Source organism: Anguilla anguilla, chromosome 8 (assembly GCF_013347855.1).
Source record: "Anguilla anguilla isolate fAngAng1 chromosome 8, fAngAng1.pri, whole genome shotgun sequence".
In the NCBI taxonomy this organism is placed as follows: Eukaryota; Metazoa; Chordata; class Actinopteri; order Anguilliformes; family Anguillidae; genus Anguilla; species Anguilla anguilla.
The window spans coordinates 16535274-16552739 of NC_049208.1; the positions used below are offsets into that span (position 1 = coordinate 16535274).

At 39.0% G+C, this 17466-nt stretch overlaps 2 protein-coding genes across 2 annotated transcripts; both read right to left on the reverse strand.

Annotated features, from left to right (window-relative positions):
* Positions 1-984: 984 nt before the first annotated feature.
* Positions 985-3516, reverse strand: LOC118234454 (cytosolic phospholipase A2 gamma-like). Its single transcript, XM_035430991.1, has 3 exons — positions 3374-3516; positions 2434-2599; positions 985-1885 (listed from the first exon to the last, which is right to left on the reverse strand). The coding sequence occupies exons 1-3, from the start codon at positions 3506-3508 to the stop codon at positions 1737-1739; spliced, it is 450 nt and encodes a 149-aa protein (XP_035286882.1). The 5' UTR covers positions 3509-3516; the 3' UTR covers positions 985-1736.
* Positions 3517-3811: 295 nt separating this feature from the next.
* Positions 3812-13190, reverse strand: LOC118233579 (cytosolic phospholipase A2-like). The gene is made up of 15 exons (XM_035429338.1): positions 13116-13190; positions 12728-12756; positions 11444-11558; positions 11148-11290; positions 10842-11040; positions 10523-10628; positions 9580-9720; positions 9223-9300; positions 8879-9109; positions 8084-8155; positions 7170-7241; positions 5729-5812; positions 4848-4961; positions 4409-4490; positions 3812-3875 (listed from the first exon to the last, which is right to left on the reverse strand). The coding sequence occupies exons 2-15, from the start codon at positions 12754-12756 to the stop codon at positions 3812-3814; spliced, it is 1530 nt and encodes a 509-aa protein (XP_035285229.1). The 5' UTR covers positions 13116-13190.
* Positions 13191-17466: the final 4276 nt, after the last annotated feature.

The following is a 17466-nucleotide window of genomic DNA, read 5'->3' on the forward strand; positions in this document are numbered from 1 at the left end:
TTTCATTCTTGCTTTCTTCTGTCAGCAGCTCACAGTGACGATAGACACCATTGTTCATCGCAACAGTGACAAATGTGGCAGACTAATATAGCACAGGAACACACGTTTGGCTGGGCATAAAACAGTGTTAAGTCACTGCCTGGGTGTCATTGCGGCCCCAAAACACCATAAATCAAATCAACTGTCACATGCTCATTTCAATCTATTGTTAAACAATGAAAAACCCACACACACACACGCACAGTTTTGCTAAATTATTGTGATTTCTTTTACCTTACCCTGAATTGTTATGCGTCAGAGTGTTTGGCATCTTTTACCAGCCTCCTTGGCTGATTAGGAACCTTCCACACCTGTGCTGAATGGGAACCACTTTCACTTGACCTTCAGCTCTCTTCTCTTCATGTATGCATCTCTTCACCAGCCTGCTCCTGCTGTTGCACTTGGTTGGGAACCCAGTGTTCATAGACAGATCCTCAATGTAATCTTGATGGTCGGGTCCCCAATGTTCACGATTGGGACCCAAATTTGCATGGGTGGGTCCCCAGTGTTCTTAGTTAAGGCCTCTGATTAATATCTTTGGACACAGTGAGGCTTATAAGGACCTATTATAAATATAATCCATTTCATAATTATATTTGAGAACATCTTATAAAACGGCTTGATGGATGAGTTACAAGTGTATTTACATTTTATGTCACATGACCTCACATGATTACGTGCATATGGCTTAACAGTGATAAGATAATCAGAACACAGTGATATAATAACAACACGTAACATAAAGTAATAAACAATATTAAACATAAGAAGTGCTGTGGTAAGACAGCGCTCGAGAATTGCAATGCATATCTAACAATGTAAAATCAAGTTGCTGCCTCAAGAAAGTTGCATAATGAAAAAAACTATGGAGTCGCCGCACTCTGGTAGAATAAAATGCTTTATTCAGTTGAAGTTAATTACATGAACTTTTGGCTGTGGCATTCACCAGATTAAATCTCACAAGCGCTTGATGAGTGCTTCTGTGAAGTTACCAGGCTAGACTTGCACAGACCATTACAATTAATTGAGTATCAAATGTGAAAGATTACAGGGAAATGCAGTCACTTCCAGTCAGATGTAACAATCCAAAGTCAGATACAGCAGTAGAAAAGAATCTTCCCTAACAAGGACTATGGATCGCACAAATGAATAAACACACCCAAGGAAAGAAATTCAGGTACATGTTTCAGGGGCAAAGCATAGGTCCAGACTTTCACTTAAGATTGTGAAGAACTTCAACTGTTCAGGTTCTTGCTTGCAAATGCTTGATATTCTGAAGAAAAAACTGTGTTGTAAATATAAATAAAACACAGTGACACCAGTGCTAAGAAAGAAAGAATAGATTGCCAGCAGGATGCCATCTTTAATTAAGCTATTAGATACTTAAAAATAATCTCTTCAGACTATCGATTTAATTTGTCACTGTGTTCCATCTGTACTCATGGATCAACCTGACAGGGAAGGAAGTGTAAAGACTACTTGGATTTGGAAGACAAGAAGACTAAAAACCACCTGTGAGAATGAGGGATGACTCGCTAAACAGCTAAACACTGATACTCAGCTAGCTGTTTTTTTACAAACAGTGAGTGGAATCAAAAGATGGTGGTGCTGTATATTCTGAATTAGTTTGATCTCACTTTATTAACTTTATTTTTAAATTAGGGTACCTCCCTGTCTGAGGCCTGTTAGATGGATTTTCACTTGCACAAAGCTGCAATTTCTTTAAAGATTTTTTCCTTGTTGTTTATCACATTCAGGCCCGACACCCGTATTAATTCCTCCATCGTTTCTCTGTCGTAGGCTGGCCTGAATGTTGGATACGTCTCCCTCCACTTATCGACATCTCCTGAGAGAGAAAGAGAGAGAGATGAGATGAAATCAAAAAATGGGGAAAAGGCTAGATTGATAGTTTCTTTAATTCCTCTAATTACATTATTTGAACCTTTAAAAGGAACATCTGGAGCTGAAAGAGACGATGGGGTTATTTTTATCAAACTCTCAGCAGTGCAAGAATAATTTACAGCATTCAAATATAACTGCAACTTGGTTGCGTGTACTGAAAACATTACTTGCACTTACTTGCTTTATTTACCCCACTTTCTTAAATTAAAAAATACCATTTAATACCAAAAAATATTTAGCATTTTCTTTTGCTGGTTGCATCCATATAGTTTTACTCACAACGACACTGTGGCCCATTCTTGCACACACACACACACACACATACATATGCACGCACGCAGGCACACATGCTGGCAGGCACACACACACACACACACGCACGCATGCACGCACACACGCTGACACGCACACACACAGCATTCAGAACTGATCTGAAAAACAAACAGTGCACCAAGGGCCGCATATGTCCGGTGAATGAAATTGAATGGAGACCTTTGCAGTTGACCATGTTGAAGAGTGGAATGTGGATGACAGTGGGAGTGTTTTCACTCTTGAACACATAGAAGTCCTTCGGATGTTTCCTGTCTTCGTCTGGAACTTCCACTGGGGGGAAGGGAATGCCCGTGTGCTTGCAGTGTTCAGCAGCCTGAACCACAGTCTGGAACGTTGGACAAGGACAGACGGTCAGACATCTAGTATAGGATGATAGCTTTTTCCTCTACATACCAGTATATTACCTGAGCAGTGACGGTGAGTAAAACATAATGAGTAAAACATTATGTCATTAACGAAGACAGTATATTGCACTTAATTGTTCTCTGTGTATTCTATAGGTCTGCTTTTAGTCTTAGTGTATTGCAAGGAAGTCAGACACCACACAGTAAAATGTCCAGTGTTAATTCAGCTCTGACAGATAACATTTGGTCCCCATTGGTTATCTGTTAGAGTTGAATTAACACTGGACATTTTACTGTGTAGTGCTGCAGGGTTAGGGTCAGGGTGGGGTACAGGCTCTAGTTTTAGAGGATTAGGGTTAGGTTTATGGTGGGGTACACTAGGAATATCAGGCTCTAGTCTTCGAGGATTAAGGTTAGGGTTATGGTGGGGTACAGCATGGGTGTCTCACTTGAGTGTAATATCCCTGGTGTAATACATCAGCGAAATGGTGTGAACAGAAGAGATTCATGACACACTTTCATCAGACATGCTAAACATGTTTTAGCACATAGTGCTACGGCTCTGAAAGTAGTTAAAAAACAAAATGAACAAAAAAGGAATATACTCCTTCATCCTTTAGTTCCATGTGCATGTGATTCATTTCAAATGTTCTATAGCTGTTCATGGCAAAGTGCTGGATGACAGCTACTTTAATGTCAGACCTGCTCTGGTAGGAAAGGGAATTTATGATTTGATTAAGCTAAATGAATCTTACCATGAATGGATCCCCGGCACTGAAATCAAAGGACAGGATGAGTTTCACATTCCTCTCAGGCCGAAGAGCAGCCACATACGGAGAGTTCAGCACAAGCCCCGCGTCTTCCAGATAACTGCGCTCATCTGACAGCATATCGTCTGGAACCTTGGTTTCTAAAGTGACACAGACACAGGCCTTTCTATGAGGGACTGCAGCTCTGCCAGCCTGTGGATGCTTGTTCATCTTTATCTTTTACTGTGGCAGAAGATCCCACAGGACCGTTAGCTATGCTATTGAACCTAAACTACTATAATGATGCACATAAACGTAAGTGGGTAAACTCGGCTAAGCACAGGCAGAGGGCTGTGAACAATGATGGGGGGGAATTACAGAGAGAATGAGAGAAAGAGAGAGAGAGAGAGAGACTTGCCGGTCATGGGGAACTTGTACAAAAAGTTATATTTCGTGCCCCAGGTCCAGGTGCTCAACAGTGACATAGTCTTCAGAGTGACCTTGGTAACTGTGTTGGAAAGGAAAGGAGATATTAGGATTGTGTACATTTCTCTGTCCCCATTCTAATTATATGAACATTCCCACAGACTGTTTGTGTGTCTTACTTATGCACAGATGAAACCAAGTACCCAAAAGCATAAAATATGGTTTGTAATACACATATATAAAAACCAATGGTTTGACACATTGTTCAAAAAAAAAAAAGAAAAAAGAACGCACTAATGAGCTCAGCAATAGCAAACATGACAGAACACATACATTTGTGAAGAAAAGCCTCTTATCAGCTGTTGAACAGATTAAGAACACCCTCCAGGATGTAAGTATAGATGTGTCAAAACAAAAAAAAAAATGAATATGACATCACTAAAGACATATTTTGTATTATGAGTAAACACTTTTGGCACAACAGTCATTTGGGTGAGGGGTGAAGATGAAATTATGTGAGGTGCTATAATAGTTTCCGCCAGCAGGTGGCCTCACTTACCATTTGATAAACCAGGCAAAAAATTTTGGAATGCGCTGAATGCATCAACAGCATACTCTGCAAGAGACTCATGTTTCTCCTCTTTGCTCTTTCCCGCCATGTTTTTCTCAGGTTTCTTGGCATGTTCCGAATCTACGCCTAGAAGAAAGGAAGGGAGGCATAGACTCAGCTTTAATGGATTCACTTTTTTTGCACTGTACAAATCTTATGAAGGGACATTGTCAAGAAACACATTGCAGAGATCCTACCATTTTTGTCATTCAGAGACTAATAAAAATGTATACAAGGGGTCGTGATTATAGGCAAACACATGCGTTATGCACAAACACACACATACACAGGCAACTATGCCAGAACTGCTTTCCTAAAATATGTGCTTTTGAATCCCCCCAAACCCTCCCCCCCTCACCCTACCCCTTCCCATCTCCAAGACAGATAGTAAATATATAGTAGATAAACTGTACATAAATAGTAGGTGGTAGGTAGTTGACCTACCTGACATGTTCTTATGTATTTTCTGCACGTGCTGGGCGCTCTCCTCCTCATCATCACAGTCAAACAGGTGTAGTATACTTTCCACCGTTTCACTTGCCATGTCGTCCAGATGGACTAAAAAGGGAGTGAGAGCAAGAGAGGAGCCAATGCAGAAAGTATCAGCAGGCTCCAGAAATATTTATGGAGAGTGCGCAGTGTACTTACCATAATCGTAAATTGTGCCTGTTATGGTACTGAAGAAAGAACCTGTAACAGAAGGGATTGGCGTTAGATGATTGTCTGATTAAATGGTCCCACAGAACATTTACAACCATCTTCCACTGTAGAGGAAGAGTGATACCCATAGGATCTTAGATTTGATTTTGAGGAAGAGAGCCACTGGAGTTCTGAACTGATTCTGTATAACACAGAAGTTTCAATTCCTCTCTGTTATGGAATCTTCTTTAGTGCAATCCCAGTTATTAATTGTATAACCTCAGCTGAAAAGCTATCAGTCCTAAGAACCTCTTTGCATCAGGCATGTAATGTGTCCTCCTTAAACCAAAAAGCCTTCATGTCTCTTTTTTTTCAGGGAAAACAGCATCAGCACTTTTTATAAATGAGGATATCAGACAGTCTGTGCGGATACCTGCAACTTCATATTATCTACAAAATACACATTCTTATATTTCTATTGCAATTATGGTTAATATCACTATTAGTTTCATCAATGTTTTATTTGGCATTTTCTCTTGTTCTTCTTATGCATTCTCTTGCATTTCTCTTGTTCTTCCCATGCATAAGAAATGAGTGACTGAAAGACAAGGATTTATGAAGGACATAGCAGGAGAATTCCAGAAGTATTTCAGTAAACTAGGGATCACATCATTTGTGGTCCTCACCTCCTTCTTCATCATCATCATCTTCTTCTTCTTTTTTGTCTTCTTCTTTGTCATGTCCATACCCGAGAATACGACTGAAGAAACCTACAAGAGAATAGTCAGATGTTAGATGATTGTGCAATTACATTGTTTCACAGGATATTCTCAACCATCTTCCACTGCAGAGGAAGAGTGATACCCATAGCCTCTTAGATTTGATTTTGAGGAAAAGAGTCACTGGAGTTCTGAACTGATTCTGTATAACACAGAAGTTTCAATTCCTCACTGCTATGGAATCTTCTTTAGTGCAATCCCAGTTATTAATTGTATAACCTTAGCTGAAAAGCTATCAGTCCTAAGAACCTCTTTGCACCAGGCATGTAATGTGTCCTCCTTAAACCAAAAAGCCTTCATGTCTCTTTTTTTCAGGGAAAACAGCATCAGCACTTTTTATAAATGAGGATATCAGACAGTCTGTGCGGATACCTGCAACTTCATATTATCTACAAAATACACATTCTTATATTTCTATTGCAATTATGGTTAATATCACTATTAGTTTCATCAATGTTTTATTTGGCATTTTCTCTTGTTCTTCTTATGCATTCTCTTGCATTTCTCTTGTTCTTCCCATGCATAAGAAATGAGTGACTGAAAGACAAGGATTTATGAAGGACATAGCAGGAGAATTCCAGAAGTATTTCAGTAAACTAGGGATCACATCATTTGTGGTCCTCACCTCCTTCTTCATCATCATCATCTTCTTCTTTTTTGTCTTCTTCTTTGTCTTCTTTTTCATCATCTCCATACCCGAGAATACGACTGAAGAAACCTGCAAGAGAATAGTCAGATGTTAGATGATTGTGCAATTACATTGTTTCACAGGATATTCTCGACCATCTTTCACTTTACAGCAGGAGTGCTAACCAGGGGCGTAGGAATAATTTAGACATAAGTTAGGGGTGGGCTTGCAATCAGGCGATTGCCATTCAACTTACTGAGCCTACTGGTTAGTAGGTACCTTTTGCCTTTTGCACAGGGATTTTAATGGGATGATTTTTAACAAATATTTGCTGTACCGGCTGGACTTTTTTCCTGCACTCCCGCAGCATGTCTTTCAAAATAAAAGTGCACAGAATTATTATTATTTTTTTCCGGTACAATTATTGGGGGGACAAGTTTAAGTGTTGGGGGGGGGGGGGGGGGGGGCATGTGTTCCTTCTTTGTGAATCACATTTTTGTATTCCTGAGAGGAAAACTGATGTTCTGCAGTACTTTTCATCACTCTGGATAAAAGCCTCTCCCTAATGATAATTAATTAACATACGGAAATACTGCTAATATCATTTTTAGTTTCATCATAGCCTTATTTAACTTTTTTTTTCTTGCTCTAACTTTTCCTAATATTCTCTGCAGGATTCCAGAAGTATTTCTGAGAAGTAACATCTGTCACGGTCCTTACCTCCCTTTTCTTCTGCCTTGCTTTCTTCTTTTTTTTCTTCTTTTTCTTCTTCTTTTTCCTCATTTCCATACCCTAGAATGCGGCCAAAGAAAGAACCTGTAACAGAAGGGACTAGCGTTAGATGATTATCTGATTACAAGGGTTCCACAGAACATTCACAACCATCGTTCACTGTAGAGGAAGAGTGATACTCTTAGCTTGTGGGGTTTGATGTTGGGGAAGAGAGTCACTGGAGCCCTGAACTGATGCTGTATGACACAGAAGTTAGAATTCCTCTCCGCTATGGAATCCATTTTAGGACACAGTTAATTAGTTATCAATTAATCTAATAATAAATAATTCCTTTAATTTATATAGCGCTTTTCTCACACTCAAAGCGACTTAGAGTGATAAGGAGGAAACTCACCCCACCCACACCACTACCAACGTGTAGTACCCACCTGGGTGGTGCATGGCAGTCATTTTGAACCAGAACGCTCACCGTTACATTACATTACAGGCATTCAGCAGATACTCTTATTCAGAGTGACTTATACAACTTATTTTTCATAGCATATGCATTGTATCCATTTATCACCAGGGAACCCCCTACCTTTTATGATAAGTGTCATGGCATCTTTAAAGACCACAGTGAGTCAGGGCCTCAGTTTTCAGTAATGTCTCATCCGAAAGACAGCATCTCCCACAGCACATCACAGGGACACTATTGGCCCCCTACTGGCCCACCAACACAACTTCCAGCAGCAACTTAGCTTTGCCAGCAAGTTTCCCATTCAAGTACTAATCAATCCTATACTTGCTTAGCTTCAGCCATTTTGCAGGAGCAGGGTAGGTGAAAGTATGGCTGCTGATATAACAGAGGAATTTCAAAAGCACTTCTGAAAATGAGGGATCACATCATTCATGGGCCTCACCTCCTTCTTCTTTTTCTTCCTTTTTTTCTTTTTCTTCATCGTCATACCCAAGCAGGTGACCGAAGAAGGAACCTGTAACAGAAGGAACTGGCATTAGATGATTGTGGGAATACCCAGTTCAGCAGAACATGCACGACCATCTTTCACTGTACAGCAAGTGAAAGGTTGTCTCAAGTGTTAATGGTCTAACCTCAGCTGTAATGCTATCAGTCTTCAGAACCTCAGCACATCAGTCATGTGTTGTTTCATACCATAAGCAAAAAGGCTTTAGGGCCCATTCTCACAAGGGATTAAGTTCCCACCAATGTTATCGTTTTCACGTTCCACAGCTGGTGACTTGCTAATAAGGTTGCCAGATAAAGTATTGGACACGTCCCCATGAACAACCGCCTGTGGAAAAACAGCTCAGTGCTTTTATATCCAAATGGCCATAAGCTGTGAGAACAGCCCCTTATGCTTCTGATGTAAGACAGCATTAGCTCTTTTTAAAAAAGAAAAGAAAATAGTCTATGCAGATATGTGCATATTACTATATATGTACTATATACTATATATCATATTATCAAGAAAATACACTTGATTATATTCATATTGCAATTATGGTTAATGTCATTATCAGTTTCAACGTTGTCTTATTTCGTTTGTATTTTTCTTGTTCTCCATTCATAAGAGATGAGTGACTGACAGACAAGGATTGATAAAGGAAATAACAGAATTCCAGAAGTACTTCTGTAAAAGAGCGATCACATCGTTCGTAGTTCTCACCTCCTTCCTTTTCTTCTTTTTCTTTTTCCTTTTCTTTTTCTTTCCCTTTTTCTGTTCCTTTTACTTTAGCCATTGATTTTTCCTTTTCTTTTTCTTTACCTTTTTCTATAACTTTTTCTTTATCCGTTCCTTTTTTCTTTTCATTTTCTTTCCCTTTTTCCATCTCTTTTCCTTTTCCCTTTCCTTTCGGTTTTCCTTTTTGTTTTTTTGTTTTTTCAGCAGAATCCTTTGCTTTTTGTTCACTTCCTGATTTGTAAATTTCTGAAAGGAGAGAGGGATCAGACCATGGTAAGATTTCTCAGGGTTCTATAGAGTATACATAAGAACTTTCATATAAAGAAAGAAAGCTGTTATAATGTAAATATTACACGTACCCTTAAGCCACTGCCAAATGCTGTTCTTAATATGGTTGACGTTTTCCTCCCCATCTGCCAGTGCACTGCCACACAGACCTGCACGTAAAAAGAAAATAAAATCTCTGTTAATCGGTTATTATGGTCACCACACAAGCAAACAGTTATTAGAAAAGCAGCACTCATTTAATGATGCATCACTTTGAGCACACACAGTAAAATGTCGAGTGTTAATTCAACTCTAACAGCGTTAATTCAACCCTTAACAGGTAGCATTTGGTCCCACATTCCAGAGTGGGACCAAATGTTATCTGTTAAGAGGTGAATTAACACTGGGCATTTTACTGTGCAAGTGTACAATTATCAGCAGCACTGCACCTTGCAAATACAGCATGTCCCTCTCTGAGGTTCTCTGCTTGAGCACCCCGCCTTCAAACTGGCTCCTGCAGGTGGACGTGTCCACATAGGCGCCCAGATGAGAATAACCAACTTCATGAGGACTGAGCTCAAACCAGCAGGCTGAAAGACAGGAAATTCATATTTACAGTGCCCTCCAAAAGTATGGTAACGATCAAGTGAAATTTGTTATTTGCCCTGTATACTTCAGGAGTTTGGATCTGAGATCAAAAGATGAACATGAGAAGAAAAGTACAGATAATTAGCTTTTATCCCATTGTATTTACATGCATATATGTTTTACCATTTTACAAAAACAGCTATTTTTGTGTTATGTCCCCAGTTTTCAGCAGCTCAAGCCCAGCCTAAGTATATAACAAAAAAAATAAAAATGTTACTATACCGTTCACATACTTTTGTATTGCACTGTATAAGCAGTTTATTTAGTTTATTGTCTCTCCATTATGGCCTGTGCTTTAATGCCTTAGTCTTCATGGTATATTTACGAACAGGTAATAACAACAAGGTAAGCTTAGCATGTTAATTAGATTGTTGCACTGCAGGGTGAGAATGCAAATGATGGCCTATTTGGCACTTTCGGGGATTCTAATAATCAAATATAGAAGGACTCTGAAAGAAATGCAAAATTCACTCACACACACGCACACGTGCATGCGCGCACACACGCACAAACGTTTTGAATTAAGGCAAACAAAACAAGTGAAAGAAGATATTATGTGTGCAACTACTTAATGTGATGCTCAGTACAAATCAAAATATTCTGAAACCAGTGCCTCACAGTAATCATGATATTATGACAGAACAAAACTGAACAGATAAAAGGCTTAAAGATAATAGTCGTAGCCGCAGCAGTAGTAGTATGAGTGCTTTTGTGCTTGCGCCGCACACTGTAACACCAACATACCTACTTTATCCCCCTTGTCTTTTAGACCCTGGTCATTCACCGTGTAGATGGGGTATGGGTTTGTTGGTTTCATATTTTTCAAATCTGAGAGACAGGTGGTGTTTATCTGAAGGATGAGAAAGAGTGGATTGCATTTATATATTTCATTCTATTTATTTGAATGGCAGTATGATCATTTCTACAGCATGGCCACGGGCCACAACCCTACACTGCTTATATTTATAAGTCTCTTTTACATCTCTTTTAATAAATGAACTAAAAGAAATCAGTGTCTATAAGTTCAATGTCGATTGTCAAATTTCCTTTCACATTTACTGACCTTTTTTACAAAGCCATAAACTACAGTAGCAGCCCAGAAGTCCGTTAGGGAGAAGTTCTCATCTTCAATTGCTTGAGACAACCAATTTGTTAATTCTGACAGATCGATATCAGTCTCTGTTAATCTCTTGACCAGACTTTCAATTATACTGGGAACCTTTGTGGACCAGGCAGGATCTTCATACATTGAGGTCATACACCTGTGATGACACATATGGGTGCACATTTATGAGAGAGAAATGAGCAATGACACCAAGTGACAGACAGGTTAGAGGAATTTGAACTTCAGAAGGGGACTGCTTCTAACCAGGTTGATCCCGAGACTCCGCACAGGTAGAGGGCACAGTCAAGTAGCTTTGCATGATACATCTGGTCCAGGCAGCCCAGTAGGCCAACCATGGCCCTCTGCCCCCCACCTGAACCCAGAACAGCAATGCGAGGGACATTATTCTGAAAGAAAGGGAGAGAAAAAAGGGAAGGGGTGTTACAGAAGACTCCAGAAAAACTCTTCCTGGACTGCCTTTGCCTGAAGGCGCCTTTAGGGGAAGGTAGGAAACATGCAAAGCATTTTGAGATCGGGCAAACTATACTTTTTACACTCACCGATCCACATTTGATTCCATGGTCCTTTAGGCATTTCTCAACAATCACCATTCTCTCTTGCACATATTTAACCTCTCCTTCACTGAGCGACTTAGAAAGCCGAACACGTTCCTTGCTAGGGGACAGGAATTCACACAAATGAAACTTGAAAATGGTAAAATGGACTGCATTTATATAGCGCTTTTATCCAAAGCGCTTTACAATTGATGCCTCTCATTCGCCAGAGCAGTTAGGGATTAGGGATTAGGTGTCTTGCTCAAGGACACTTCGACATGCCCAGGGTGGGGTTTGAACCGGCAACCCTCCGACTGCCAGACAATCGGTCTTACCTCCTGAGCTATGTCGCCCCTGAATTCATTGCTATATTATAAAAGAATAATGCACTCATCAATGCTCCAATATGCAACGAGCTCCATAATGTTTGGGACAAAGATATTTTTCCTTGATTTCCTTCATTTTTATACACTTTAGTTTCACCATGTAGAAATGACAGCACTTTTTATACATAGTTCCCCATTTCAGAGCACCATGATGCTTGGGACTTAGCTTCACAGGTGTTTCTGATCAGTCAGGTCTGTTCAATTGCTTCTTTAGAGCAGGTATGAGAGAGCATTCAGTATCTAGTCTAGATTCTAGGCTTTTTATTGCCTCTGAAAATCTGTACTTTAACCATGGGTAAATAGTTTGATTACAAATCTAAAATTGGGGAGCCCAGAGCAACAAAAAATAAGTCTTTGTCCCAAACATTATGGAGCTTATATTGAGCAACAGTCTTTATAATTTGAAGACATATTTAAATGCAAATTGACATATGAAAGATAAGCAACTACACTACACTGAAAACGTATTAACAATGTATACGTGTGTACATTTACATTCATATAGCAATGAATTCTTGTCAAAGACATTAGTCCTCTGCCATAAAATTATGTTTAAATTGAATTTAGTGTGCTTATTTGCAGGCCTACATTTCTTGCTTCAGCTCAAGCACAAGCATGCAACCTAGCTCACAATGTTTTTAAATCTTTGCGTAAATCAAACAGTGTACAGCAAATCATCCCCATATCGCCGAGGTAACTGTAACGTTAGCTACTAATGAGAACGTGCGTGCTGACCGGTGTACTTGGCTATGTATAATAAGGAGGTATATAATCATTGTGACACAGCGGTCATTACACATCTGTCATATACAAAAATAATGAAAGATCATGGACAAATCAGAATTGAGTACCCAGAAAAGCTATGGCATAATAACAGACAATCTAAATGTTAAAAATAAATTACCTTTCAGATGATTCTTTGTGAAACCACATCTGTGAGAATAAAAAAAATCAGTAGTGTGAGGTCCAGTTAAACAATTATCTGGAGCTATTAATAAAAAAGCAAAGATTTATCTAAATAAATAAATAAATGTCTGATAAAGCCATTAGAATGGTGAATTCTACCACAACCTTCCGGAATTATTGAATTTTCTTGACTTTTCTTTTCGAGACTTAAAGGGTAAAGGGTAAAACTGTTTATAAACGCTTAGAAACCAGTTCAGTTTTCAACGTTATGTACTCTTATGAATACACATACAACACAATTCTTATTTGAGGATGATTTATAGATTTATCATACATCGATGACCAACAGTAGAATAGAGCAACAGTAGGAAAGAAAAGAATATTACCTTTCAAACTCGAATTGCTTGGTGTCAATCCGTTCTGGACAAATTACCACAGGTACACTAAACTCTAGACTAGACACTAGTGCTGTGTTGGCAATTGAAATTACCTGAATATCTACTTATATATGGCTAGAAATGTGTCACCTCCTGCAATTTGTGGGAGGGAACAATTCGCAAAAAATTCCATGTGACTGTTTCTAAAAAATTAAAAAACCTGCATTCAACATGCTTTGTCTGGAATTTAAAACCTGTATCCCCAAAGGATATGCAATTTGAATGTGCTCATTTTCATATTTTCATACTGAATGGGAAATGATCGGCATAAGCAAAGAATTGTCAATGTAAACAGGTATCCACAATGTCTTATTTTTCTCTCTAGTATTCGTCTTGAGATATTGCTGTTACTTTCTCTCTTGGCAAGATTCATAACTGTTTCCTGTGTCCATTTTCCATCGACTGATGTTGGAACTTTTGAGAAAGTGGCTGAAACAGGCGCTCTGTCATAGTAGTGATGTCATTGCGATATATGAAAATATTTCAAAATATAAAAGAACAGGGTGGTGAGAACATTTCTGCTGTTATGGACAATATGCACTCAGCAAACCTGAAAGCCTGAAGACATCAGTAATATGGAAAATATTCACGCATTGTGTATGTACCAAAAAAGGTTATTTTATCAGAGCAGGTGCATTCAAAGGGTAGGTGACTCAGATACAAAGAATACCTTTCCTTAAATTCTGTATTTCCCATGCTAAGTGTGCCACAGCACTGCCCCTGGCATAAAAAAATTTTCTTCATCACAGATGAATAGTGTTGTATTATGTGGGAGAACACATATCATTATGTAGTCATGGAATCAGGCTTCCTCTCTTTCAAATATCTTGTGACTTTAATGTAAGATGGATTTGAATTAGAACATGAACCGACTGTCAGGTAAACTCACCTCTCATTCTCTTTCTCTCTTTCTTTCGTGATCTCTTTCAGGTAATTTGTTTCCAGCTGTAATTTGCTTCCGTCAGGACGTGGCTCGATAAATTCAAATTCCATATTTTTTTTACAGCACTTCCTCACTGATGTGTTTGTGTTTAACTGACATCAGACATACATGCATAAATCACACATACTTGTTAAATAACTGCATCTGCTATAGTAAAACAAGACCTGAAGAAAAACACGTTTTCAACATACAAAAAAAAAAAGTTACTCACAAATACAAAGCACTGTCTATAAGCCATTAAAACATTCTAAATCTAGGCCTGCCATTAAAAGTAGCAATATCAAAATTAGGCCAAGTTACAAGGCTATTTTAGCTCACACAAATTAAACAAGCCATATTCTAAAGCAATGCTGCTACCCTAAATTATTTAACGTAACTTGGCCCTGTGTTTTTTCATATAACCATTTAATCTATCATTTTTCATTAAATTCATTACGTTATTTAAAATATATGCATGCCCATTTTGCATACATGTCCAATGTTTTTATTGGCTGATGTAGCTAAGTGTCCAATGTGGAGGTGTCTGTGGGCCTGGAGCATTTTTGATGATGTGGTTTACATTTATTACAAATATAATAATATTCTTCTATTATCTCTCTCTTATATCTCAGATTTCTGAGAGTGGGAAGAGCATTCTCTTAGGTGAGCTAATTTGTCCCAGCAGGTTAAGAATAATATTCATTAGTTATTCATCCATAACATTGCAGTGCCAGAGTACATTTACAAACCCATGTGTGGAATTTATTTCCCTGATATCAACATAGATACAATCAATCAATATTTTTGCAAAACAACCTTTGTGTTCCTGACTTGAAAGGGGAGAGAGGGGTTCATAAATGGGGAGTATCCAACATTCATTTACATGGCAAATACTTTGCTCAGAATATATGACACATTTTCATAGGTAGGCTCCCTGGGGAATTTGGCCTTGCAAATTCGCTGTCTCTGCCCTAGTAGTTACAGGGGATGGAATAGCTTCAATCTTTCGTGGAATTCAGTCATACAGGTTCTGAATGGTGTGCAGTAGGACCATTCAACATAGCTCAGGAGGTAAGAGCGGTTGTCTAGCAGTCGGAGGGTTGCTGGTTCGATCCCCCGCCCTGGGCGTGTCGAAGTGTCTCTGAGCAAGACACCTAATCCCTAGTAGCCTTTCACCATTGGTGTGAGTGTGTGTGAATAGGTGAATTGTAAAGCGCTTTGGATAAAAGCGCTATGTAAAAAAAAAAAAAAAAAAAAAAAAAAGCCTCCAGTTCTTATGTTTAGATCTGGTTATTGCTGAAGCCATGGATGGCATTCAATGTTCATGAAACCACAGTTTAGCTGTTAGTATGGGGGCGTTATCATTTTGGAATATGGGGACATCATGATAGTGATTGCACCGGAGGGTGAATCTGGGCCCCTGAAATGGCTTCATATTCCTTGGCCCAGTGGTTCCCAAACCTCTCCTTGGGTACCCCCAGCCGCATCTAGGTACACCTGAGGCACACCTTGATTAGTAGTGTCAGGTGTGCCTCAGGTGGAACACATCAAATTCCTGGATCCTCCTGGCAGTACCTGAGAATATGAGGAGAGATTTTGGAACCACTGCCTTTGCCAATTATATGACTATATAGTGCAGTCATCAGACCTATTGATTTCCATGAGATAGTTGTCCATACCATACCATTAAAGATCCACCTCCATGTTTAACAGTTCTTTCTCACATGCGCAATATACATCAGTACACAAATAAACTTTGTTTAATTGATTGATATGAGGTAATTTAATGCTAAAGTGATAGCAATGTATAGAGGTAACAGCAAAAATATAGGAAACATCAACCACAGTATCCCTCACTGTGAAGTTCTCAAGAGACTGTACTTGATGAAACAGCCAGCTCGTGCCCTAGATTGCAATTTGTAGGAAACTACATGTAACGCTACATTATGTGTATCATTCACATATCCTTTCCTTGATTTTCAAACATTATAGGATGGTAATACAAGAGGGATCTGATTTTAAAGATGGAACAGAAAAATATTTCTCAGAAGTTTTATACAACCACATGGCCACAAATGCAGGCAGTAGAGAGACCTTCTATTCAGAAGCTGAAAAGGGAGGTGGAACAGGTGGATCTATTTACAAATTATCTGTAATACTGGGTATGTTTATATAAGCAGGGGTTATGCACATATCATTTGAGGAATGTGAATTGAGTTGAGGAATGTGAATGCTCAACACTATAAAACTGTGTGCCACACAACTGTGGTTCAATATACTGAAAGCAACAAGTGACAGTGTACTGCTGTTAATCGTCAGCCATGTTCTATTAGTGCCAATTTACGCAGACTAATGTGACTGGGAAATCTGATAACTGACAGAAAAGAACCTTCCGTCAATCTCTTTCTGACGGAACTACAGGGAAGAAATCTGCTCTAGATAAACTGGTGTCCCTCAGTATTAATAATGAATGCCATTTTTTAAAGTAAGGCATGGAGCTTTTTTTTGTGATTTTGTGATTTTCTTTTTTTTTCTTGTTCTTATCATTACATCAGGACACAGCAGTAAAAACAGTCCAACCAAGACATTCTGACAGGCTTTACTGATATACTGTATATAAAAACTTTATATAGCAAAACAAGCATTCCAATCATATTTTCTTCATCTCTGCATGTGCATATTATATGAAATAACCACCAATCAGTGGTATTGTTGCTTCAGTATTTAAATGCCAAAATGTCTGAAATCAAAGAACGGGATGAAGTCCACCTTCTTTTCAAGCCGGAGAGCACATACGGAGAGTTCAACAGGAGTCATGTGTCTTCCAGCATTGCTGCGCTTGTCTTACAGCAGCTTGTCTGGAACGCTAGCTACCGAATGCACACAGACCAAAGCTCCTGATTAGGAGGAATTATTAATTGGTATTAATTCTATCAGTCCATATACCTGAACCAGTTTGTTTGCCCTTCACTTAGTCATGATGTGCTTCTCTCAGTCTCAGGTAGTCAAAGTTCCTGCAATGTACTCTACATATACTGTATCACACTGTGTACCATATAACGGAGGTGAACATATATTAACAGAAACTTGCCTGTGGAGTACTTATACAAGAAGTTGGATGTGGTAAAAGGAATGAATGCTCCATTGGACAGCGAGCACATAGATCCATCTGCGCAGATCACCTGAGCGCATTTCTTTTCGTATGTAACCTTTATTTGACCAGGGAAGTCACTGTAAGATCTCTTTCGCAAGTGATCCCTGGAGCCTACATGTATTTGGACAGGGGGAGGATACTGCAGGACTCGAAGGAAACCCATGTGAACACACGGAAAACATGTCAACTCCACACGAAGAGGATACGGCCTCCCAGGACTCGAA

Coding starts and splice junctions, on each gene's coding strand:
- LOC118233579 (XM_035429338.1), bottom strand. CDS start 12,756: ATGTGGTTTCACAAAGAATCATCTGAAAG. Junction 8,156..8,878: donor AAAAGGGAAAGAAAAAGAAA/AGGAAAAAGAAA, acceptor CTTCTGTTACAG/GTTCCTTCTTCGGTCACCTG. Junction 3,876..4,408: donor AAACATGAGTCTCTTGCAGA/GTATGCTGTTGA, acceptor TTTCCAACACAG/TTACCAAGGTCACTCTGAAG.
- LOC118234454 (XM_035430991.1), bottom strand. CDS start 3,508: ATGCTGTCAGATGAGCGCAGTTATCTGGAAGACGCGGGGCTTGTGCTG. Junction 2,600..3,373: donor GTGCCGGGGATCCATTCATG/GTAAGATTCATT, acceptor CCAACGTTCCAG/ACTGTGGTTCAGGCTGCTGA. Junction 1,886..2,433: donor CAACATGGTCAACTGCAAAG/GTCTCCATTCAA, acceptor TTTCTCTCTCAG/GAGATGTCGATAAGTGGAGG.